The sequence below is a fragment of the Salvelinus namaycush genome, chromosome 3 (assembly GCF_016432855.1).
Source record: "Salvelinus namaycush isolate Seneca chromosome 3, SaNama_1.0, whole genome shotgun sequence".
Classification (NCBI taxonomy): domain Eukaryota; kingdom Metazoa; phylum Chordata; class Actinopteri; order Salmoniformes; family Salmonidae; genus Salvelinus; species Salvelinus namaycush.
In genome coordinates this window covers 22,127,578-22,153,598 of record NC_052309.1, presented here as the reverse complement: position 1 = coordinate 22,153,598, position 26,021 = coordinate 22,127,578, and the positions used below count along the sequence as shown (strand labels likewise).

The following is a 26,021-nucleotide window of genomic DNA, read 5'->3' as shown; positions in this document are numbered from 1 at the left end:
GTCTCTCTCACTCTGTCTCTCTCACTCTGTCTCTCTCACTCTACCTCTCTCACTCTACCTCTCTCATTCTACCTCTCTCACTCTACCTCCCTCACTCTACCTCCATCACTCTACCTCTCTCACTCTACCTCTCTCACTCTGTCTCTTTGCTCTCCTTCCTTCCTCTTCCTTCCTCCCATGTTCCCCGGAACTGCAATCCCTCTCCAGCGGACAGACCACGCACTCCACTCCACTCTGACCGGCATCTTTAATCCTCCACCGCTAGTTGTTTATGTGGTCGTGTGACGTCACAGACGAGGGCCTCTCTCTCAGGGAAAAAGGGAGTGGTGGCTGTGGCCAGGTTAACTCCCTGCATGGCCCAGTCTCCAGGGTTAGAGCCTCCAGGGATAGAGTGTGCTGAAGTACAGTGAGCTTTTGTTTGAAAATAATGAATGGAATATAATGAGAGGACAGACGCCTAATGGCTGCACTTACAGGCTGTTCTCACCGTCCAACAAGACATTGATTATCTAAATATGAAGAATGGAGAAGCAAATAGTGAGTTTTGCCAGATGGCTGGAACACTATGACACCTGATTGTACTCTAACCCTTGTTGAGCCTGTATTGTGTATTACAGTATATGCCATAACAATCCTTTTCAAAAGAAATAGCATCCACTTTCTAGCTACATGAGGTAAACATATGCTGCACTGTTCACTCATACATACACAGAGACAGCTGTATACATAGACATAGCACTCATATACGGTATACTAAGAGGACACGCACGCATCTTCATAGACACACAGACTATCAAATCAAATCACATTGTATTAGTCACATGACCCGAATACAACAGGTGTAGACCTTACAGTGAAATGCTTACTTACGAGCCCCAAACCAACAATGCAAATATCCATTTGGGTCTTATGGCTTGGAGGTAGAAGCTGTTTAGAAGTCTCTTGGACCTAGACTTGACGCACCGGTACCACTTGCCGTGCGGTAGCAGAGAGAACAGTCTATGATTAGGGTGGCTGGAGTCTTTGACAATTTTTAGGGCCTTCCTCTGAGACCGCCTGGTATAGTGGTCCTGGATGGCAGGAAGCTTGGCCCCAGTGATGTATTGGGCCGTACACACTCCCTCTGTAGTGCCTTGCGGTCGGAGGCCGAGCAGTTGCCATACCAGGCAGTGATGCAACCAGTCAGGATGCTCTCGATGGTGCAGCTGTAGAACCTTTTGAGGATCTGAGGACCCATGTAAATCTTTTCAGTCTCCTGAGGGGGAAAAGGTTTTGTCGTGCCCTCTTCACGACTGTCTTGGTGTGCTTGGACCATGTTAGTTTGTTGGTGATGTGGACACCAAGGAACTTGAAGCTCTCAACCTGCTCCACTGCAGCCCCGTCGATGAGAATGGGGGCGTGCTCGGTCCTCTTTTCCTGTAGTCCACAATCCTCTCCTTTGTCTTGATCACGTTGAGGGAGAGGTTGTTGTCCTGGCACCACACGGCCAGATCTCTGACCTCCTCCCTATAGGCTGTCTCGTCGTTGTTGGTGATCAGGCCACAGGCACATGTAGGGAAACACTTACACGCTCTCTCCCGCCCACACACACAGAAATGCACACACACTCACAGCCCTATAGTTGTTAGTTGTTTGGAAGCAAGTCAAGACTGGCTGAGTGTGACATTGACTCCTTGGTGTCAACTGGGAGCCTGGATCTGAGATTCGTCCCTGAGCTGCCGATCCAGGTAAGCAGATTACAGACACATACAATACAGCCTTCTGTTCATCTTCCAGGAACAAACCAGGCCCTTTCAGCCCGCAGAAAAACAGGCTCCACACAAAAACCCAACCGTTCTGCTTCTGCGCGCCCATCCTTCCTCTCACAAAGCCAAGAATCCCTCGCTCCTTGCTCTCCCCGACACCTGGGCTCCGTCCTTCTCTCCTTCTCTCTATTTTTTTCTTTCTCACCTTCTCTCTCCTTCCAGGCCTGGTCCAAATGAGCCTTTTTACTTCATCATTATCCAGCCTCCATCTTAGCTCTGCCACATGCTACCAGAAATTACTAATACTTGCATCATAAAAAAAGGCAGATTTAACCTGTAATCGGTCACATGGTCTTTGTTAAATCAGCTAAATCAATGCTGTCTGGTATCAAACCATTGTTAATATAAAATTACATTTCAATGGGTTTCATCATCCTACTCATCTTTGTTATTAAGCAGAAGCAAATGAGAAAGGTGTCCAATTAGCCTCACTGGGACCTCCTGTGGATGACAATTATACTGTACCCCCTTTTACTGGAAAGCTACAAATATACTTGTCCTTCTACAAGTTATGTTGTGGATTTGGTTCCATGATCGACATAAGTTCCTACCACAGACCTTGTAGTGTACTGAGTGACGGAATCAAAGAGTTATCCTTAACTATCCTAAAAGCTAGAATCCTTAATAAAAACATTAACAAAGGTCACCCCACCTGTTTTGGTAAAACGCTGAGGGATAGGCCTAGACAAAGTTAACCATTCTCAAATTTATATACAGAGCTATGGATGCAGGACTGAACATCCATGCTATCAAAATGATAGTTTTAACCATGGTTTGAGTCTACAAAAGGTTTGTTTATATTTACGTTGTTTATAAACATTGGAGTAAAACAAGCTTATGATTTGGGTTCTGAAGGGGTACGACAGTTGAGCTAAACTCATGAGGCATTTATAAGTTATATTCTTCAAAAATCAATGGGTATACAGTTGAAGTCGGAAGTTTACATACACCTTAGCCAAATACATTTAAACTCAGTTTTTCACAATTCCTGACATTTAATCAAAGTAAAAATTCCCTGTCTTAGGTCAGTTACGATCACCACTTTATTTTAAGAATGTGAAATGTCAGAATAATAGTAGAGAGAATGATTTATTTCAGCTTTTATTTCTTTCATCACATTCCCAGTGGGTCAGAAGTTTACAAACACTCAATTAGTATTTGGTAGCTTTGCCCATACATTGTTTAACTTGGGTCAAACGTTTCGGGTAGCCTTCCACAAGCTTCCCACAATAAGTTGGGTGAATTTTGGCCCATTCCTCCTGACAGAGCTTGTGTAACTGAGTCAGGTTTGTAGGCCTCCTTGCTCGCACACGCTTTTTCAGTTCTGCCCACAAATCTTCTATGGGATTGAGGTCAGGGCTTTGTGATGGCCACTCCAATACCTTCACTTTGTTGCCCATAAGCCATTTTGCCACAACTTTGGAAGTATGCTTGGGGTCATTGTCCATTTGGAAGAACCATTTGCGACCAAGCTTTAACTTCCTGACTGATGTCTTGAGATGTTGCTTCAATATATCCACATACTTTCCTACCTCATGATGCCATCTATTTTGTGACGTGCACCAGTCCCTCCAGCAGCAAACAACCCCCACAACATGATGCTGCCACCCCTGTGCTTCACGGTTGGGATGGTGTTCTTCAGCTTGCAAGCCTCCCCCTTTTTCCTCCAAACATAATGATGGTCATTATGGCCAAACAGTTCTATTTTTGTTTCATCAGACCAGAGGACATTTCTCCAAAAAGTACGATCTTTGTCCCCATGTGCAGTTGCAAACCGTAGTCTGGCTTTTTTCTGGCGATTTTGGAGCAGTGGCTTCTTCCTTGCTGAGCGGCCTTTCAGGTTATGTCGATATAGGACTCGTTTTACTGTGGATATATTTACTTTTCTACCTGTTTCCTCCAGCATCTTCACAAGGTCCTTTGCTGTTGTTCTGGGATTGATTTCCACTTTATGCACCAAGGTACATACATCTCTAGGAGACAGAACGCGTCTCCTTCCTGAGCGGTATGACGGCTGCATGGTCCCATGGTGTTTATACTTGCGTACTATTGTTTTTACAAATGAACGTGGTACCTTCAGGTGTTTGGAAATTGCTCCCAAGGATGAACCAGACTTGTGGAGGTCTACAATTGTTTTTATGAGGTCTTGGTTGATTTCTTTTGATTTTCCCATGATGTCAAGCAAAGAGGCACTGCGTTTGAAGGTAGGCCTTGAAATACATCCACAGGTACACCTCCAATTGACTCAGAAGCTTCTTAAGTCATGACATCATTTTCTGGAATTTTCCAAGCTATTTAAAGGCACAGTCAACTTAGTGTATGTAAACTTCTGACCCACTGGAATTGTGATACAGTGAATTATAAGTGAAATAATCTTTCTGTAAACAATTGTTGGAAAAATGACTTGTGTCATGCACAAAGTAGATATCCTAACCGACTTGCCAAAACTATAGTTTGTGAACAAGAAATTTGTGGAGTGGTTGAAAAACTAGTTTTAATGACTCCAACCTAAGTGTATGTAAACTTCCAACTTCAACTGTATATAATTAATAAGTCCAAAAATTGATGTAGCAACAAAGAATTATAGCTTTAATGGAGGACTTCTATGTTCATCAGTAGAAACCTTGTGGAAGAGCATTGGCTCCTATAACATAACTTCAACTTTTACTGTCAAATTAAATCAAAGGGTTTGGTCGTTATCTGCAGCTGCCAGTCAGCTAAAAGTTGTCTTTCACAACTTATCACTGTCTCCAATCTAACCCCAAACAACACTATTTGTTTCACCTTCCTCACACTCTCTTTGGCAATGGCAATTTTGTTTGACAGTAAAATCACTGTTAAGGTCGTAGATCATGTTTCAGGCGAGTGGATGTGAGCAGGCAGGCACATGACAGAATGATTTTAATTTAGGACAGGTCTAAAGGGGTTTTCCCTCTGCTCCTGTAGTATTGCTGGTGTATAAGTGGCAGGTACACTTATACACAATAGGTTCCTAGTGTTGGTGGTTTACAGTTAGACCATGCCTGGCTGGGTGCTTAGTGTTTCTGACTTGGGGTTAGCCCCAGGACCTACATGTGTGTAACCACAGAAAGCCTGCCGCACGCTCTCTCTCACCACCGCACGACATGCTTTGGTCTACAGCTTCAACGGTGCTGTGAACAATCAACACACTGTCAAGGCTTTAGTGTTCATATCCTATCACTATAGAACCATGTTGGCTACCTGTGTTCTGGCCATAACTACTGCAGTGTATAAGTGTGTATGTGTGTGTGTTCCTATACATGTTCCTTTCTCCTTGCTAAAAATGAACTGGCATTTCACTGTGAGTATAAAGAGTGTGAGGCTAGTTTTGGGAGGGGGTGAGGGGGAAGGTAAGCAGGAGTAGAGGGATGTGGAGGTGGGAGGAAGGTGATGGTGGGGAGGAAGGGGGTGAGATGCTGCAAGGGTGGCGAGAACAATGGCCCCCCTACGGTGTGAACCTAAATGCCAGGGAGATGCTGTGCCTTGGAGAATAAGAGACGGAGAGAGAGATAGAGATGAGAAAGAAATTTGAGAGAGAGAAAGAGAGAGAGCAAGAGAGAGAGGATAAAGAGAGAGAGGAGAGAGAGGAGAGAGAAAGCGAGAGAGGAGAGAGAGCGAGAGGAGCAAGAGAGAGAGGAGAGAGAGGGGGGACAAAATGTAAGGTGAAAGAGAGAGGGAGAGAGCTAGAGGAGAGAGAAAGAGAGATAGAGGAGAAAGAGAGAGGGAGGAAAAGACTGGGAGAGAGAGAAGATAGAAAGAGAGAGAGAAAGAGAGAGTAAGAAAGAAAGAGAGGGAGAGAGAGCAAGAGAGAGAGAGAGTGAAGGACAGCAGAAGGGAGAGGGTAAAATATGTCTTTTAGCAGTCATTTCAGCAGCAGTCACCTCAGGGGTGGCATCTGAAGGACACTGCTAAATACTCCAAATGAGTGTGAAGAGCTGTGCAGAGACAGACTGGGAGAGGATTAGAGAGCAGTTTCACACACACACACACACACACACACACACACACACACACACACACACACACACACACACACACACACACACACACACACACACACACCTGTGTAAGGCACTCTAAAAGAGGAACAGGAGAGACAAAAGAACGCAGCAAATACTTTGACTGTCTCACTACCCAGCTAGCAAATGTGGTTCCTTGGAAGTTGGGGGAATGTATGTTTTTAGTTTCACATTGGTTGTGGGAAGTTTCCTGTAAAACAGAACGTTTTAAAAATGTTGCCTGTTATGGGAACGTATATTTTTAGGTTGCATGGATGTTCTGAGAATGTTTTATTCTGGTTCCTTGAAAGTTTTCCAGGGAGGTTTTATTAACGCTCTGAGAACGGAAATTATAGGTTATTTGGGGGGTTTTGAATAACTTAAAACTTTCAATGAATGTTTCAACCAAACTTTTAATAACACCGCTAGCTTATTTTGGGTTCACTTTTTATTAACTTCATGAACAGATAGGCATTAATCATGCAAACATATTTATTTTTTATTGTGATTGGCCATCAGCGAGATTCAGACCAGTGAGATTCTGTTCTCTATCCGTGGAATTAGTCCACTGCGTGACCAGGATGGAGCTAGCATGCCATGTTTTTTTATGCATACAAGCTGTTAATTTTAGTCTATTCAAACAGACCCTATTTCAAAGGAAACAAGCACTCATTAAGATCAGGTGTGGCAATAAGTGGGCGCGGCCAACACACCTGAACACACTTAACAAGATAGACGATAGAGAGAGTTTTGGTGATGCTGAGAACGGAATGTATATGTTTTTAAATCGAATTCTTAGAATGTACTCGGAACGTTACCAAACGTTATTTTTCTTGTGGTTTTTATGGAAAGTTTTCTTAACGTTCTCAGAACAAAGTGAGAGCATGACTTTAAATAGAACCATGAGGAAACCTGTAGGAAACGTTATGCTGAAGTACTGAAATTCCCACAGAAGAACGTTCTTTCTTAACATTCTCTGAACTATTTGAGAACATTCCCAATGTCAAACCAGTTAGAAAATGTTTCTAAAACATGACCAAATTTGAAATTATAAAACCTTTAGGAACAATTCTGTTAAAGCAGGGGTGTCAAACTCATTCCATGGAGGGCTTATTGTCTACTGGTTTTAGTTTTTTCCTTTCAATTAAGACCTAGACAACCAGGTGAGGGGTGTTCCTTACTAATCAGTGACCTTCATTCATCAAGCAAGTACAAGGGAGGACAAAAAAAAACACAGACACTCTGCCCTCTGTGGAATGAGTTTGACACGTGTTAAAGTAATGGAACACCAAGAAAATCATTATTTTTTGTCAAGTTCCTTAAATGTACTGAGAATGTTCCAAAGCCAAGCAACTATCCTGCACCATTCCCAGAAAGTTGTGTGAAGGTTGTATGCAAAATAACAATAAGACAACCATGCCCTCACCAAGCTCTAGGAAACATATGTTTGTCAGAACGTTATGTGATAGCTGGGATATGCCTTCACACATTGCCCTGAATATCACTGTACATCGCCTGTCAAGAGCCACCATGAAATATTGGATTCTCTCTACCCTCTCAGATAGTTATTTTCTATATACTTACGATGATGTCAGTCTACCTGTCAAGTTACTGTGGTGAGAAACTGAAAATGTGACTCGTTTCAGGAAACTATGCGTATGTTGCGGGTCAGAGCCATTTGAACGTACATTTTTAGTTTTTGGCAGAAATGCCTTCTGGAACATGTGAACTTTCATGTGCCTTAATAACAGACTTGTATGCCATCTGTAAATACGAATAAAATGGTTAAATTACGAGCCTAGTTGGTTTAGCCACAGAAGCTAGCCATGATTGGCTGAGATAATGAGTGGGCTGGCCATGCCGAGAGATGGATAGGTCTGCCACATAGCACGCTTCTGTCTATTTGAGCTGGTCAGTATGTGTAGGTAATCCTGTCTAACGCAGCTTTTTTTTTTTTTCATGTATCGCATAGTAGAACTGCATAAGTGTTGCTCTCTACTTTCTGGAGTACCGGGTTTTGAAATCAGTGGAATTAGAGCATGTTAGCTAAGGAAAACACCTGTCTCTGGATTACATCTTCAAACTAAGGGCAACCATGGCATCCGTGACAGGGAGAAGCGTTCATCCATGATGTACAGTGGGGAGAACAAGTATTTGATACACTGCCGATTTCGCAGGTTTTCCTACTTACAAAGCATGTAGAGGTCTGTAATTTTTATCATAGGTACACTTCAACTGTGAGACGGAATCTAAAAACAAAAATCCAGAAAATCACATTGTATGATTTTTAAGTAATTAATTTGCATTTTATTGCATGACATAAGTATTTGATCACCTACCAACCAGTAAGAATTCCGGCTCTCACAGACCTGTTCGTTTTTCTTTAAGAAGCCCTCCTGTTCTCCACTCATTACCTGTATTAACTGCACCTGTTTGAACTCGTTACCTGTATAAAAGACACCTGTCCACACACTCAATCAAACAGACTCCAACCTCTCCACAATGGCCAAGACCAGAGAGCTGTGTAAGGACATCAGGGATAAAATTGTAGACCTGCACAAGGCTGGGATGGGCTACAGGACAATAGGCAAGCAGCTTGGTGAGAAGGCAACAACTGTTGGCGCAATTATTAGAAAATGGAAGAAGTTCAAGATGACGGTCAATCACCCTCGGTCTGGGGCTCCATGCAAGATCTCACCTCGTGGGGCATCAATGATCATGAGGAAGGTGAGGGATCAGCCCAGAACTACACGGCAGGACCTGGTCAATGACCTGAAGAGAGCTGGGACCACAGTCTCAAAGAAAACCATTAGTAACACACTACGCCGTCATGGATTAAAATCCTGCAGCGCACGCAAGGTCCCCCTGCTCAAGCCAGCGCATGTCCAGGCCCGTCTGAAGTTTGCCAATGACCATCTGGATGATCCAGAGGAGGAATGGGAGAAGGTCATGTGGTCTGATGAGACAAAAATAGAGCTTTTTGGTCTAAACTCCACTCGCCGTGTTTGGAGGAAGAAGAAGGATGAGTACAACCCCAAGAACACCATCCCAACCGTGAAGCATGGAGGTGGAAACATCATTCTTTGGGGATGCTTTTCTGCAAAGGGGACCGGACGACTGCACAGTATTGAGGGGAGGATGGATGGGGCCATGTATCGCGAGATCTTGGCCAACAACCTCCTTCCCTCAGTAAGAACATTGAAGATGGGTCATGGCTGGGTCTTCCAGCATGACAACGACCCGAAACACACAGCCAGGGCAACTAAGGAGTGGCTCCGTAAGAAGCATCTCAAGGTCCTGGAGTGGCCCAGCCAGTCTCCAGACCTGAACCCAATAGAAAATCTTTGGAGGGAGCTGAAAGTCCGTATTGCCCAGCGACAGCCCCAAAACCTGAAGGATCTGGAGAAGGTCTGTATGGAGGAGTGGGCCAAAATCCCTGCTGCAGTGTGTGCAAACCCGGTCAAGAACTATAAGAAATGTATGATCTCTGTAATTGCAAACAAAGGTTTCTGTACCAAATATTAAGTTCTGCTTTTCTGATGTATCAAATACTTATGTCATGCAATAAAATGCAAATTAATTACTTAAAAATCATACAATGTGATTTTCTGGATTTTTGTTTTAGATTCCGTCTCTCACAGTTGAAGTGTACCTATGATACAAAATTACAGACCTCTACATGCTTTGTAAGTAGGAAAACCTGCAAAATCGGCAGTGTATCAAATACTTGTTCTCCCCACTGTATATAGGTAAATATAGTCTAGCTAGCTACATTTTCAGATATTACACATTTCTAATTTTGACAGAAAGTAGTTTTCATTAAGTTAAAGTGTACTGTTAGCTAGCTAGCTAACGTTAGCTGGCTGGCTCGCTAGCTAACGTTACGTGTATGATCTTATTATTCGTACCTCAGAGCCATTTGCTTTGCTAGTTATAGCTTAATGTTAGCTAGCTAACATTGAACCTGGTTGGTTAGCTACCTGCAGATTCATGCAGGGTAGTAACATGAGTTGGGATGATGGTTCATTGTTTAGCTAGCTAGCTACAGGTCTTAACAAAAGGCTCCACTATGCAAGTATCCATTTTAATAGAAAATCACTGTGACAACGGTTGATAGACGTAGCTGGTAAATTTGCTCTGGCTATCCAGGCTGTATCACATCCGGCCGTGATTGGGAGTCCCATAGTGCGGCGCACAATTGGCCCAGCATCGTTCAGGTTTGGCCGGGGTAGGCCGTCATTGTAAAAAGGAATTTGTTCTTATTTTATTTTTTATTTTATCCGTTATTTTACCAGGTAAGTTGACTGAGAACACGTTCTCATTTACAGCAACGACCTGGGGAATCATTACAGGGGAGAGGAGGGGGATGAATGAGCCAATTGTAAACTGGGGATTATTAGATGACTGTGATGGTTTGAGGGCCAGATTGGGAATTTAGCCAGGACACCGGGGTTAACACCACTACTCTTACGATAAGTGCCATGGGACCTTTAATGACCTCAGAGAGTCAGGACACCCGTTTAACATCCCATCCGAAAGACGGCACCCTACACAGGGCAATGCCCTGGGGCATTGGGATATTTTTTAGACCAGAGGAAAGAGTGCCTCCTACTGGCCCTCCAACACCACTTCCAGCAGCATCGGGTCTCCCATATAGAGACTGACCAGGGGGCAGCATTTTCACGTTCGGATGAAAAGCGTGCCCAGAGTAAACTTTCTGCTACTCAGGCCCAGATGCTAATATATGCATATTATTAGTAGTATTGGATAGAAAACACTCTGAAGTTTCTAAAACTGTTTGAATGATGTCTGTGAGTATAACAGAACTCATATGGCAGGCGAAAACCTGAGAAGAATCCAACCAGGAAGTGGGAAATCTGAGGTTTGTAGTTTTTCAACTCATTGCCTATCGAATATACAGTGTCTGTGGGGTCATATTGCACTTCCTAAGGCTTCCACTAGATGTCAACAGTCTTTAGAACCTTGTTTGAGGCTTCTACTGTGAAGTGGGGGCGAATGAGAGCTGAATGAGTCAGAGGTCTGGCAGAGTGACATGAGCTGACCACGCGCGTTCACGTGAGAGCGACCTGCGTTCAATTGCAATTCTAAAGAAAAAGGAATTCTCCGGTTGGAACATTATTGAAGATTTATGTTAAAAACATCCTAAAGATTGATTCTATACATCGTTTGACATGTTTCTACGGACTGTAACGGAACTTTTTGACTTTTTGTCTAGACCTAGTGATCACGCGTCATGAATTTGGATTTGTGAACTCAAGGCGCGAACAACAAGGAGGTATTTGGACATAAATGATGGACTTTATCGAACTAAACAAACATTTATTGTGGAACTGGGATTCCTGGGAGTGCATTCTGATGAAGATCATCAAAGGTAAGTGAATATTTATAATGCTATTTCTTACTTCTGTTGACTCCGCAACATGGCGGGTATATGTTTGGCTTGTTTTGGTCTCTGAGCGCCGTACTCAGATTATTGCATGGTTTGCTTTTTCCGTAAAGCTTTTTTGAAATCTAACAAAGCGGTTGCATTAAGGAGAAGTATATCTAAAATTCTGTGCATAATACTTGTATCTTATATCAAAGTTTATTATGAGTATTTCTGTAAATTGATGTGGCTCTGTGCAAATTCACGGGATGTTTTAGAGGCAAAGCCAAATGTAAACTGAGGTTTTTGGATATAAATATGAACTTGATCAAACAAAGGATACATGTATTGTGTAACATGTTGTCCCGGGAGTGTCATCTGATGAAGAATATCAAAGGTTAGTGATTCATTTTATCTCTATTTCTGCTTTTTGTGACTCCTCTCTTTGGTTGGAAAATGGCTGTATGCTTTCTGTGACTAGGTGCTGACTTAACATAATGATATGTTGTGCTTTCGCAGAAAAGCCTTTATGAAATCGGACACTGTGGTTGGATTAACGAGAAGTTTATCTTTAAAATGGTGTCTAATACTTGTATGTTTGAGAAATTTGAATTATGAGATTTCTGTTGTTTGAATTTGGCGCCCTGCAATTTCATTGGCTGTTGGCGAGGCTAGCGGAACCCCGTTCCCAGACAGGTTAAATAAAGGTTAAATAAAATAAAAAATCTACTCCGATTGCAGAGTACGGGTAAGATAGTCTAGCTAGCTACATTTTCAGATATTACACATTTCTAATTTTGACAGAAAGTTGTTTTCATTTCAAGTTAAAGTGTACTGTTAGCTAGCTAGCTAACGTTAGCTGGCTGGCTCACTAGCTAACGTTACGTGTATGATCTTATTATTGTATGATCTTTAGCTAGCTAACATTGAACCTGGTTGGTTAGGTACCTGCAGATTCATGCAGGGTAGTAACGTCATGAGTTGGGATTATGGTTAATTGTTTACGTATCTAGCTACATGTCTTAAGAAAAGACTCCACTATGCAAGTATCCATTTCAATAGAATGTTACTGCGACAACTGTTGATAGACGTAGCTGGTAAATTCTCTCTGGCTATCTACTCCGATTTCAGAGCACTCTCATCTGAGTGTGCAAAGCACAGAATAACTGACAAATTTACAAAAGCTCAACACCCGTTGAATATGGCCGGTGTAACTAAACGTTGGCAAAAAAGCATAAATTGTTGCCAGCAGCACAGTTGCAGTCACCAACGCTCTGGATAACATAAAAACAGCCTAACCAGCTCTGCTAGGGCGTGTAAAATGGTCAGTGAGCTGTTCTCTCATTTGTGTCTTGAAATAGCTACCAAGCTAGCCAATGTTAGCTTGGTGCTTGACTGTTGTTGTTAGGACAGAACACTTGGATCAACCCTTAAAGAGATGGGTGGGGATAAAGCTTAAGGGGGTGTGAACGATACTGAATGGGTGTAGACAAAGAAAAGCTCTCCAGTAGGTACCAAAATATTAAAAGGCCATTTTCTCAAAAATGAGGTTACAAGTTTATCAACTTTCAAAGCATAATTACTTTCCCATTGTTCCTCAAATGCAGTGCGTGATATATCATTTTGTAGCTCTGTGTCTCTGCTTTTATCCAATGTAAAAAACACAATTTCAAATTTTGCTACATAAGAGACCGAATCAAGGCGGTCGGTCACAAATGGTAGTAAGACAAAGGAAGTCTCTCACTATTGTTTTGCTCTGAATCAGAAAAATGGCCAGGCCGGGTGTTTATCCATCACTGTCTTCATTTGAAGGGCATTTGGCAGCTCAAAGGCAAACACGTAACACACTGACTGAGAGCAGCTCGGCTCCCATCCCTATCTCCTTCACAGACACACACAGACAGAGCAGAAGTGCAATGCAGTCAAAGAGAGAGAGAGAGAGAGGAGGAAAACGCAGCAACTCGTCATCTCAAAGCAGACCTCACAATAGGTTCTGTCACTAAACATCACAATTCACTCAAACCCATACAGCACTTTCACTAGTTCACATTCTGCTCACTGAGAGGCGCTTTACCAGACACATTGACAGCAGGCAACACACACATTTACACACACACACACGTTTATGCGTGCAGATTTAGTCATTTATTTAACCCTTATTTTACCAGGTAAGTTGACTGAGAACACATTCTCATTTACAGCAACAACCTGGGTAAACGCACACTGGCATACATGCATGAAAATGCACACACACACATATGTACGAAACACACACACACAGACTAGCACAAAAAAAGCTATACAACATTTACGCATCACATGAGTTGCTCGATCCTTAGTAAAGCTCTACATCTGCTTACGTGGTTGGGCAACACTTCCACAGAGAGGACTGGTCCAATGCTGAGTAGATAGTGTTAGTGAGAGAAGCTGGCTAGTGTGAGAGACAGAGGGGAAGTGTCTGGGCTCAGTGTTGTGTATATGAGGAGGACAGGAAATGCCTGTCAGCAGCTGTAGGACATACACTTCCCTCTAAGAGCAGAGGAGAGAAGAGGAGAGGAGGAAAGTAGGGAGGGAAATTCTAACAAGTAGCAAACTAGCAGGCTACCGGAACGGGTGGAGGGATAGCTAACTGACCTGGTTCAAATCAAATCAAATGTTATTTGAAATGCTTACTTACTAGCCCTTTCCCAACAATTCAGAGATAAAAAGTAAGACAAACATTTTAATAAACAATTACGAGACTATTTACAAGGAGTACCTGTACCGAGTCAATGTGCAGGGGTACGAAGTAGTTGAGGTAATATGTACATGTAGGTACGGGTAAAAGTGACTAGGCAATCAGGATAGATAATAAACAGAGTAACAGCAGCATAGAGTGTGAAAGAGTGTGAAAGTGTGTGTGTGAGCGTATGTGTGTGTGTGTGTGTGTGTGTGTGTGTGTGTGTGTGTGTGTGTGTGTGTGTGTGTGTGTGTGTGTGTGTGTGTGTGTGTGTGTGTGTGTGTGTGTGTGTGTGTTGGAGTGTCAGTGTGTGTGGGTAGAGTCTAGTGAGTGTGCATAAAGCCGGTTCATCTCTTCAATCTAAGCCAACAAGAAAATGTGTGCTCTCAGGCCTGGAGGGAAGCTAAAGTCATTCCGCTACCCAAGAATAGCAAAGCACCCTTTCCTGGCTCAAACAGCCGACCAAGCAGCCTGTTACCAACCCTTACACTATGCCCAAACCGGACGTGCGCGTGCATCCGTGTGCCCCATCGTGCGCAAATTGATTTTGTCCCCCCACACCAAACGCGATCACGACACGCAGGTTGAAATATCAAAACAAACTCTGAACCAACTATATTAATTTGGGGACAGGTCGAAAAGCATTAAACATTTATGGAAATTTAGCTAGCTTGCAGTTGCTAGCTAATTTGTCCTATTTAGATAGCTAGCTTGCTGTTGCTAGGTAATTTGTCCTGGGATATACACATTGACTTGTTATTTTACCTGAAATGCACAAGGTCCTCTACTCTGACAATTAATTCACACAAAAAAAAGGTCAACCGAATCGTTTCTAGTCATCTCTCCTCCTTCCAGGCTTTTTCTTCTTTGGACTTTATATGGCGATTGGCATCTAACTTTCATAAGGTGTATTACCACAACCGACCTCCGTTCATCTTTCAATCACCCACGTGGGTATAACCAATGAGGAGATGGCACGTGGGCATATGCTTCTAAAAGCCAATGAGGAGATGGGAGAGGCAGGACTTGCAGCACGTTCTGCGTCACAAATAGAAGCAACTTCTATTTTAGCTCCTGGCAATGCAGACGCTCATTGGCGAGCGTGAGCAGTGTGGGTGCAATGATTGAATAAAATGTATGCGTCAATTTATTTTGCACGTGACGCGAGCGGTGTGGTAAACATGTTAGTAAACTTTTGGAAAAAATTGTGTTCGACCAGATACAATGCTATTTAACAGTAAGCAACATTTTCAGTACGCTTATAGGGAAGGGCATTCAACATGTACGGCACTTACACAAATTAATGATGATTGGCAAAGAGAAATTGATAATAAAAAGTCAGTGTGAGCTGTTTTGTTAGACTTCAGTGCAGCTTTTGACATTATCGATCATAACGTATGTGTTATGGCTGTATAACCTGCTATATTGTGGATCGAGAGATACCGTCTAACAGAACACAGAGGGTATTCTTTATTTGAAGCCTCCCCAACATAATACAGATAAAGTCAGACATTCCTCAGGGCAGCTAGTGAAATCACTGCAACACTTAACAAAGAGCTGCAGTCAGTTTCAGAATGGGTGGCAAGAAATAAATTAGTCCTACATATTTCAAAAACTAAAATCATTCACTAAACCCTAAACCTCAACTAAATATTGTAATGAATAATGTGGAAATTGAGGAGACTAAACTGCTTGGAGTAACCCTGGATTGTAAACTGTCATGGTCAAAACATAATGATACAACCATAGCTAAAATGGGGAGAGGTCTATAATAAAGCGCTTCTCTGCCTTCTTAACAATGCTATCACCAAGGCAGGTCCTACAGGCCCTAGTTTTGTCGCACCTGGACTACTGTCCAATAGCACAATTGGCCCAGAACAGGGCAGCACGGCTGGCCCTTAAACGTACACAGAGGGCTAACATTAATAATATGCATGTCAATCTCTCCTGGCTCTAAGTAGAGGAGAGATTGACTTCATCACTACTTGTATTTGTGAGAAGTATTGACATGTTGAATGCACCGAGCTGTCTGTCTAAACTACTGGCACACAGCTCAGACACCCATGCATACCCCACAAGACATGTCACCAGTCCCCAAGTCTAGAACAGACTATGGGAGGCGCACAGCACTACATAGAGCCATTACTACATGCAACTCTATTCCACGTCAAGTAACTTATGCAAGCAGTAGAATCAGATTTATAAAACAGAACAAAATAGACCTTATGGTACAGCAGGGACTATGAAGAGACACACACATACACACACACACATGATAACATACGCACTATACACACATGTTCACATGGATTTTATGTTGTAGATATGTGGTAGTAGAGTAGCGGCCTGAGAGTACACACTTCAATTGTTGTGAAATCTGTTGTGAATGTATTGTAATGTTTTAAATATTGTATAACTGCCTTCATTTTGCTGGACCACATAAAGAGTAGCTGTGTCACGTTCCTGACCTGTTTTCTGTTAGTTTTATGTGTTAGTTGGTCAGGACGTGAGTTTGGGTGGGCATTTCTATGTTTTCTGTTTCTATGTTGGTTTATTGGGTTGCCTGGTATGGCTCTTAATTAGAGGCAGGTGTTTGGCGTTCCTCTAATTAAGAGTCATATTTAGGTAGGCGTTTTCACAGTGTTCGTTGTGGGTGGTTGTCTCCTGTGTCTGTGTATATGTTTGCACCATACGGGACTGTTTACGGTTTGTTCGTTTTATGTAGTCTGTTCCTGTTCATTGCGTTCTTCACGTTATATGTAAGTTCGTCGTTCAGGTCTGTCTGCATCGTTTATTTGTTTTGTTTGTTTATGCAAGTTTAGTTTGTTTTCCGTCGTGTTCAATAAATCATGTCATTTCACTACGCTGCGCCTTGGTTCGATCACTACTCCTCCTCTTCTGATGAAGAGGAGGAGGATAGCCGTTACAGAACCACCCACCAATCCAGAACCAAGCAGCGTAAGGTTGAGCAACGGGCAAGTATACAGGACTTGTGGAGTTGGGAGCAAATATTTAACGGAGAAGGACCATGGGCTAAAGTGAATCACCGTCCATGGGAACAGCTGGAGGCAGTTCGGAGAGCGGAGGAAAAGAGAGAGAGGAACCGGCGTTATGAGGGGACGCGTCTTGCACGGAAGCCCAAAAAGCCCGTGAGTAACACCCAAAAATTTCTTGGGGGGGGGCTAAGAGGTAGTGGGCCAAGGGCAGGTAGGAGACCTGCGCCCACTTCTCAGGCTAACCGTGGAGAGCGGGAGTACGGGCAGACACCATGTTACGCAGTAGAGCGCAGGGTGTCTCCTGTACGTGTGCATAGCCCGGTGCGGGTTATTCCACCTCCCCGCACTGGTAGGGCTAGATTGGGCATTGAGCCAGGTGTCATGAGGCCGGCTCAACGCGTCTGGTCTCCAGTGCGTCTCCTCGGGCCGGCATACATGGCACCTGCCTTACGCATGGTTTCCCCGGTTCGCCTACATAGCCCGGTGCGGGTTATTCCACCTCCCCGCACTGGTCGGGCGACCGGGAGCATTCAACCAGGTAAGGTTGGGCAGGCTCAATGCTCAAGAGAGCCAGTACGCCTGCACGGTCCGGTATTTCCGGCGCCACCTCCCCGCCCCAGCCTAGTACCTACAGTGCCTACACTACGCACCAGGCTTCCAGTGCATCTCCAGAGCCCTGTTCCTCCTCCACGCACTCTCCCTGTAGTGCGTGTATCCAGTTCGGTGCCTCCAGTTCCGGCACCACGCACTAAGCCACCTGTGCGTCTCCAGAGCCCTGTACACACTGTTTCTTCTCCCCGTACTAATCCTGATGTGCTTGCCCTCAGCCCGGTGCCACCAGTGCCGGTATCACGCACCAGGTGTAGAGTACGCTTTGAGAGTCCAGTGTGCCCTGTCCCTGCTCCCCGCACTAGCATGAAGGTGCGTGTCCTTAGCCCGGTGCCTCCAGTTCCGGCACCACGCACCAGGTCTACAGTGCGCCTTATCCGGCCAGAGCCATCCGTCTCCCCAGCGCCATCTGAGCCATCCGTCTCCCCAGCGCCATCTGAGCCATCCGTCTCCCCAGCGCCATCTGAGCCATCCGTCTCCCCAGCGCCATCTGAGCCATCCGTCTCCCCAGCGCCATCTGAGCCATCCGTCTCCCCAGCGCCGTCTGAGCCATCCGTCTGCAATGAGCCTGCAAAGCCGCCCGTCTGCCATGAGCCTGCAAAGCCGCCCGTCTGCCATGAGCCTACAGAGCCGTCCGCCAGACAGGAGCCGCTAGAGCCGCCCGCCAGACAGGAGCCGCTAGAGCCGTCCGTCAGACAGGATCTGCCAGAGCCGCCAACCAGACAGGATCTGCCAGAGCCGCCAACCAGACAGGATCTGCCAGAGCCGCCAACCAGACAGGATCTGCCAGAGCCGCCAACCAGACAGGATCTGCCAGAGCCGCCAACCAGACAGGATCTGCCAGAGCCGCCAGCCAGACAGGATCTGCCAGAGCCGCCAGCGAGCCATGAGCAGCCAGAGCCGTCAGCGAGCCATGAGCAGCCAGAGCCGTCAGAGAGCCATGAGCGTCCAGAGCCGTCAGCCTGCCATGAGCGTCCAGAGCCGTCAGCCTGCCATGAGCGTCCAGAGCCGTCAGCCTGCCATGAGCGTCCAGAGCCGTCAGTCAGCCATGAGCTGCCCCTCAGCCAGAAGCGGCTAGTAATCCAGAACTGCCCCTCAGTCCAGAGCTGTCTCTCTGTCCGGAGCTGCCTTTCAGTCCGGAGTTGCCCCTCTATCCTAAGCTACCTCTTTATCCTGATCTCCCTCTCTATCCTGAGCTACCTCTATATCCTGATCGATCTCTCTGTCTTGATCTATCCCTCTGTCCCGGTGCTGTCCCTGTCGTGGATGTTACCAAGAGGATTTTGTGGGGGTAAGATGTGGGTGGACATTTTTAGGGGGAGATGGAAGCTGGGATTGACTATGGTGGGGTGGGGACCTCGCCCGGAGCCTGAGCCACCACCGTGGTCAGATGCCCACCCAGACCCTCCCCTAGACTTTGTGCTGGTGCGCCCAGAGTTCGCACCTTATGGGGGGGGTTATGTCACGTTCCTGACCTGTTTTCTGTTAGTTTTATGTGTTAGTTGGTCAGGACGTGAGTTTGGGTGGGCATTTCTATGTTTTCTGTTTCTATGTTGGTTTATTGGGTTGCCTGGTATGGCTCTTAATTAGAGGCAGGTGTTTGGCGTTCCTCTAATTAAGAGTCATATTTAGGTAGGCGTTTTCACAGTGTTCGTTGTGGGTGGTTGTCTCCTGTGTCTGTGTATATGTTTGCACCATACGGGACTGTTTACGGTTTGTTCGTTTTATGTAGTCTGTTCCTGTTCATTGCGTTCTTCACGTTATATGTAAGTTCGTCGTTCAGGTCTGTCTGCATCGTTTATTTGTTTTGTTTGTTTATGCAAGTTTAGTTTGTTTTCCGTCGTGTTCAATAAATCATGTCATTTCACTACGCTGCGCCTTGGTTCGATCACTACTCCTCCTCTTCTGATGAAGAGGAGGAGGATAGCCGTTACAAGCTGTTGTCTTGGCAGGAACTAATGAGGATCTATAATAAATACAAATACTAGAGAGTCAGTGCAAACAAAAAGGGGGTCAATGCAAATAGTCGCGGTAGCCATTTGATCAACTGTTCAGCAGTCTGCTGGCTTGGGAGTAGAAGCTGTTCATGAGCCTTTTGGTTTGGTACCGCTGTCCGGTACCGGACTTGCCGTACGGTAGCAGAGAGAACAGTCTATGATTTAGGTGGCTGGAGTCTTTGACAATTTTTAGGGCTTCCTCTGACATGCCCTGGTATAGAGGTCCTGGACGGCAAGGAGCTTGGCCCAAGTGATGTACTGGGCCATATGCACTACCTTCTGTAGCACCTTACGGTCGGATGCCAAGCAGATCATACCAAGCGGTGATCCAGCTAGTCAAGATGCTCTCAATGGTGCAGCCGGAAAACTTTTTGAGGATCTGAGGCCTATACCAAATCTTTTCAGCCTCCTGAGGGGGAAGAGATGTTTTCGTGCCCTCTTCAAGACTGTGTTGGTGTGTTTGGACCATGATAGGTCCTTAGTGATGTGGACACTGAGGAACTTGAAGCTTTTGACCCGCTCCACTACAGCCTTGTTGGGTTAACTCACAATGTAATGCGTAAAGCCGCAACAAGCTTTTCTTCCACTACACAACGACCCGTCGATGTGAATGGGGGCGTGCTCGGCCCTCTGTTTCCTGTAGTCCACGATCAGCTCTTTTGTGTTGCTGACATTGAGGGAGAGGTTGATGTCATGGCACCACACTGACAGGTCTCTGACCTCCTCCCTATAGGCTCTTATCATGGTCGGTGATCAGGCCTACCACCGTCGTTTTGTCTGCAAACTTAATGATGGTGTCGTGGGTGAACAGGGAGTACAGGAGAGGACTAAGAACGCACCCCCTCAATGGCTGCACTACTGTGGCCTTTATAGTTTCCATACTATTATCACATCATCATTGCTACACATCACTGTTTTAGTGTCTTTTAGCTTGCTATTGGTTAGTGGTTAGTGGTCCTGGCTGGCGCTGTGGAGGTCAAAATCAAATCAGATCACATTTTATTTGTCACATGCGCCGAATAGAACAGGTGTAGTAGACCTTACCGTGAAATGCTTACTCATAAGCCCTTAACCAACAATGCAGTTCAAGAAATAGAGTTAATATAATATTTACTAAATAAACAAAAGTAAAAAAATCTAATCAATCAAAAAGTAACACAAAAAATGTATGTAACCATAACGAGGCTATATACAGGGCACAGTGTCTGGTGGTGCTATTGTAATTCAGGGAAGGAGAGGGAGACAGTCTGTCTTTGGAAAGTCCTCTGCTTTAGAGAAGCCTCCCCCTAATCCCAGATAAAGAGCAGATAAGAGAGAGATAAAGACAGCACTGCTCCTGGGCCTTATCTCTGCTGTTATCTCCCAGCGCAGCGACCGGTAGGTAGCACTAGAGCCAGGCAGCAGGTAGGCAGCACCCTCGGCTGGCTCCATAACCCCCTACAGACACCCAGAGAGGAAGAGCCCAAGTGTGTTCCTAAACAACACCCACCACCACCTGTAACATCAGTCACACCTCATCCAGGTCGTAGGTTTTAAATACTACTATATTGATTTTTAAAGGATGTTTTCCAGTGCTTGGACAAGCACTGTAACAAGCTGGCACCATGTGAAATGAATCACCCTTGTGTTGTTTACAAGGGAAACTGCCACAGAAATGTACTATTTTCTGTCACATGAATACACATAAAAGAAAAACACAGGGGAGGGTAATATATGGATGGTGGACTTACCTCTATGTCTGTTAGTAGTTTTATCAAACATAAGCATGGCGTCTTCTACCTGAAAGACCAAAGAGGAAAACAGACATTAGTCTAAAGGCAGATAGGAGAGACATGGAAAAGAAATACAATGGTGATGACCTCTGTACTGTGGAAAAGATGCAAAGATGCTGACAAGTGAAAGAGGTTAAATAGTGTGTATCCTTCAATGGGGGACAATGGACAGTCTTCCTCATAGACAGTTAGAGCCAACCAGGCAGAGACACCTCACTGCACCAACCAACCCCAGCCTCCTCTGCTCTGCAACCAGGCAGCAACATGATCCATGATGATATCAACTCTCATCATGCTGGTCAATAAAGCCACACAGAGAGACACAGACGGCAAATGTTTATTCTCACACATCTCACGACAGATTGTAAAACAGAAATCTGTTCCCTATAATTCAGAAGAAGTGCTTAAAAACAGATTTAGGCCCACTCATTTTCATTGTGGTTTCTCGTTGAGAGAACAATAAAAAAGTGAGATGGGGGAAAAAATTGGAGGAGAAAAAAAACTGCACCAGACAAAACCACAGAGGGGGAGATAAGAAATCTCAATGTCACTGTGCACCACACATTCCCTGGTTACGGTCGCTAGGTAACGTGTGGTGTGGAGAGGAGCAGGCTGGGTCCTGGGGAGGCAGTGCGGTGTGGTCCGGTGGGTGGTGAGTTCAGGGGGGCGAGGCGCGGTGGGAGGGAGGGTGGCAGGGCTGGCTGGTAGAGGAGGGCCATGGGGAGTGAGGGAGGAGATGGGAAGAGACAGGAGCAGGGGGATCTGATAGAACTGTCTGACTGGATAAAGAGGAGCTCTGCCAGGCCATGCCACACTGCTGCAGCCACCCTACTGCAACGCTGCCACCCTGCCGCAGGATGTAGGCACTAGTCTACTCTAGAGCTCTACCACACACCTGCCAGGGCTGTTGTACTATAACCACCTCCAAATGGACATGGACCTAAACCACCTGCTTATACGGCCGGGTGGGAAAAAAGACAATTGGATGTTATATGTCCTGTAGGATTTCCTCTTTACACTCCTATAGTTATCCAATTCCCTAGAACACATTTCCGATGAAGAATACAGCTTACTGTACAGTGGTAAATAGTAGTATGTTTCCCTGAGGCCGATATATAATGTCTAGTACAAACGGCCAGTGGCAACACTAGCACATCTTTGTAAAATAAATTGGCCTATAGGCCACCAATGCTGTGTATTATAGGCCTCCCACATTCAGTGATGTTAAGATATCCGTGTGTCTGTCTGTCTGTTATTATGACACCTCAGTGGGAGGACAGGTTTGTCAGGCAGCCTATTCAACGCAGGACACAAGTTCAGTGGTGATGGAGTGTTTCACAGTGCGTGCACATCATGAGAGGGTCACACTCCAGCGGCCCGACCGACGCTCGTTGCATTCTCTCTCTCTCCTCTCCCCAAGTCTATAGAAGCATCTCCTCTGCTTCAGGGCTTTTCAATGCAGCCATTCAGGCAGAGCACAACTCTGTGGCTCCATCTGATAGAAGGTTAAGGACCTCTTCACTGCTCACACAAAACCCCTCCACACAGAGGTGAAGCCCAGTCTCACTCTAGGGAAGGAGAAATCTCTCTCTTTCTCTCTCTCTACCATCCTCCTCCCTTCTCTCACTCTTTCCTTTCTCCTGGCTGGGTGCAAAGAAAGGTTCAGAGGATAATGGCTGTCTTATCACTATGTAAAAGGGGAGTGGGGACTCCAGCGGAGTGGCTGGCCTTTTGTGACAATGAAGAAAAGCGCCCCAGTCTATTTCTTCAGTGTGTGGGTACGTTAGCTATAGACTGGAGCACTGCAGTCCTCTGGCTTTGTGTCCACCAAGAAAGAGCACCACGCTCTACAAAGGCAGTCTGGGGCCAAGAAGCAAAATCAGTTCACCGTTAATAAATAAAGCTCATGACAAAATGCGTTCATTGAATTACCGCTACACAAACACACTTTACAGGAGAGCGTACACACATGGCTGTTGCGCTAACAACTACTTGGCAGCTTGTAGCAGCCAGTTAGAATGAGGCAGTGCAGGCCAGGTGAAACACATACAGCCAGTGACACTATCACTTCCCACCAAGCAGAACATAAAATGCCAACCGTTACCAGCTTGTATCTAAGTTGGATATCGAGCTTGTGCTAGCTAGGGTGATTTGCTAAATACCTGCAGAGGTTGAACCTGAGGACAAGGCGGGTTGAGAGTGTATGAGAATGCAGATTGACTCAGGTGGAGGAGATTTGCAGTCAAAGCAGGAAAAACACAAAGGGAAGGTAATCAAACCCTTGTTTAGATCCCCGGACCCGTGGGGGAAGGCTAATCCTGTTTCTGTCAGATAATATGATGCTAAACGTCCACTCCTGGACAACCTTTCCACCCGGGCCAATAAATCAACCAAATCCATACGTAAGACAAACATGACAGAAACGCCCAGACGGTCAGGAATTCAAATGGGCTGCTGTTTGAATTATTTATCAGAGAACAGAAGCATCAATAAGCAAAGAGACATGTAGTGTTTTTGGGCTGAAAAAGCGGCAGCGATAGGGGGAGATTTAAGAGCTAAGGAAATGCACTATGACAGCAGTTTAGATCAGCAGCGATCCCCCTATTATTTCCATTCAGCACACAACAGCGAGGCATCAGAGGTTTCCCTGGGATCCGGGACTAACACCACCATAGTTCACATCCACTGGGACTGGAACACACTGAAGTCTCTGTTGCAACACAATAGGGGAATGATTTTTATGTGACTATTTTGAATCCCTTCTGGTCTACGTCAATGCCCAGTCAGGCCAGAGAAAAGAGAGGGAAAGACGATCCCTGGAAGGAATCCAAGAAAATATTTTCTTGTTTCATGAAAGTTGCTGTGTTTTGCTGTGTTTTATTAGTCATGAGGGGCAAGCAGAGTGCAGACTACTGATGCTCTGGGTCACAGAAGGGTCACGGAGGGAAGATAACTGAACACGCTGTCAATGACGTTGACGGACTATGGGTCTTCTTTCTAATTACATTATTTTACAATGCTCTAAATTAACAAAGCGGCGATAGCTGCTTCAATGACAATGGACAAACTAATGACAACCCTCTCAATTATTTATTTTACAGAGAAAATATATATCATTGTCTCTCAGCTTTTGTCCCTGCAATGTGCAGCATGTACACTCCAGTGGTTTTACTAATAGTGCTATAACAAGGAGCAGCAGGCCAAACTTAACTTCCAGGAAACCGTTGTAATTAAACAGCAGTGAGGGAGGTGACAGAGACACACAACATGTCTGACACCCCCTCCTCCCCTTCAGTACAGGGACACCATGAAGACAGCAGGGTTGTCTCATAGCAACCAGGCATTTGGTCGTGTCAACGGAAACAGGAGAGCAGGCCAACATAACTTTACTCCACTCAGGCAGCAAAGCCGCCCACTGTGTCCCTGAACAGAGCAGAGCAGACACTAGAGTAGGAGTGGTCATGGTGCGTCCAACCCACATAGAACTACTGGTATGCAAGGCTACACGAGGGACCTGAACCAGTGCTGCTTTGTCCCACACCTCGACCCCTTTCACCTCACTGCAGTCCATTGTCCCACACCTCGACCCCTTTCACCTCACTGCAGTCCATTGTCCCACACCTCGACCCCTTTCACCTCACTGCAGTCCATTGTCCCACACCTCGACCCCTTTCACCTCACTGCAGTCCATTGTCCCACACCTCGACCCCTTTCACCTCACTGCAGTCCATTGTCCCACACCTCGACCCCTTTCACCTCACTGCAGTCCATTGTCCCACACCTCGACCCCTTTCACCTCACTGCAGTCCATTGTCCCACACCTCGACCCCTTTCACCTCACTGCAGTCCATTGTCCCACACCTCGACCCCTTTCACCTCACTGCAGTCCATTGTCCCACACCTCGACCCCTTTAACCTCACTGCAGTCCATTGTCCCACACCTCGACCCCTTTAACCTCACTGCAGTCCATTGTCCCACACCTCGACCCCTTTCACCTCACTGCAGTCCATTGTCCCACACCTCGACCCCTTTAACCTCACTGCAGTCCATTGTCCCACACCTCGACCCCTTTAACCTCACTGCAGTCCATTGTCCCACACCTCGACCCCTTTAACCTCACTGCAGTCCATTGTCCCACACCTCGACCCCTTTCACCTCACTGCAGTCCATTGTCCCACACCTCGACCCCTTTCACCTCACTGCTGTCCAATGTCCCACACCTCGACCCCTTTAACCTCACTGCTGTCCAATGTCCCACACCTCGACCCCTTTCACCTCACTGCAGTCCATTGTCCCACACCTCGACCCCTTTAACCTCACTGCTGTCCAATGTCCCACACCTCGACCCCTTTAACCTCACTGCAGTCCATTGTCCCACACCTCGACCCCTTTCACCTCACTGCAGTCCATTGTCCCACACCTCGACCCCTTTCACCTCACTGCAGTCCATTGTCCCACACATCGACCCCTTTAACCTCACTGCAGTTCATTGTCCCACACCTCAACCGCTATCACCCCACTGCAGTTCATTGTCCCACACATCGACCCCTTTAACCTCACTGCAGTTCATTGTCCCACACCTCAACCGCTATCACCCCACTGCAGTTCATTGTCCCACACCTCGACCCCTTTCACCTCACTGCAGTCCATTGTCCCACACCTAGACCCTTTTCACCTCACTGCAGTCCATTGACCCACACCTCAACCCCATTCACAC

At 45.6% G+C, this 26,021-nt stretch overlaps 1 protein-coding gene across 14 annotated transcripts in view; it reads right to left on the bottom strand.

Annotated features, from left to right (window-relative positions):
* Positions 1-26,021, bottom strand: part of LOC120045073 (RNA-binding protein Musashi homolog 2) — a 406,518-nt gene that overhangs the window by 180,463 nt on the left and 200,034 nt on the right. For all 14 annotated transcript variants that reach the window (XM_038989926.1, XM_038989927.1, XM_038989924.1 and 11 more), the window contains exon 7: positions 21,262-21,310. In XM_038989926.1, the coding sequence (XP_038845854.1) occupies positions 21,262-21,310 (49 nt within the window). The remainder of the gene's footprint in view (positions 1-21,261; positions 21,311-26,021) is intronic.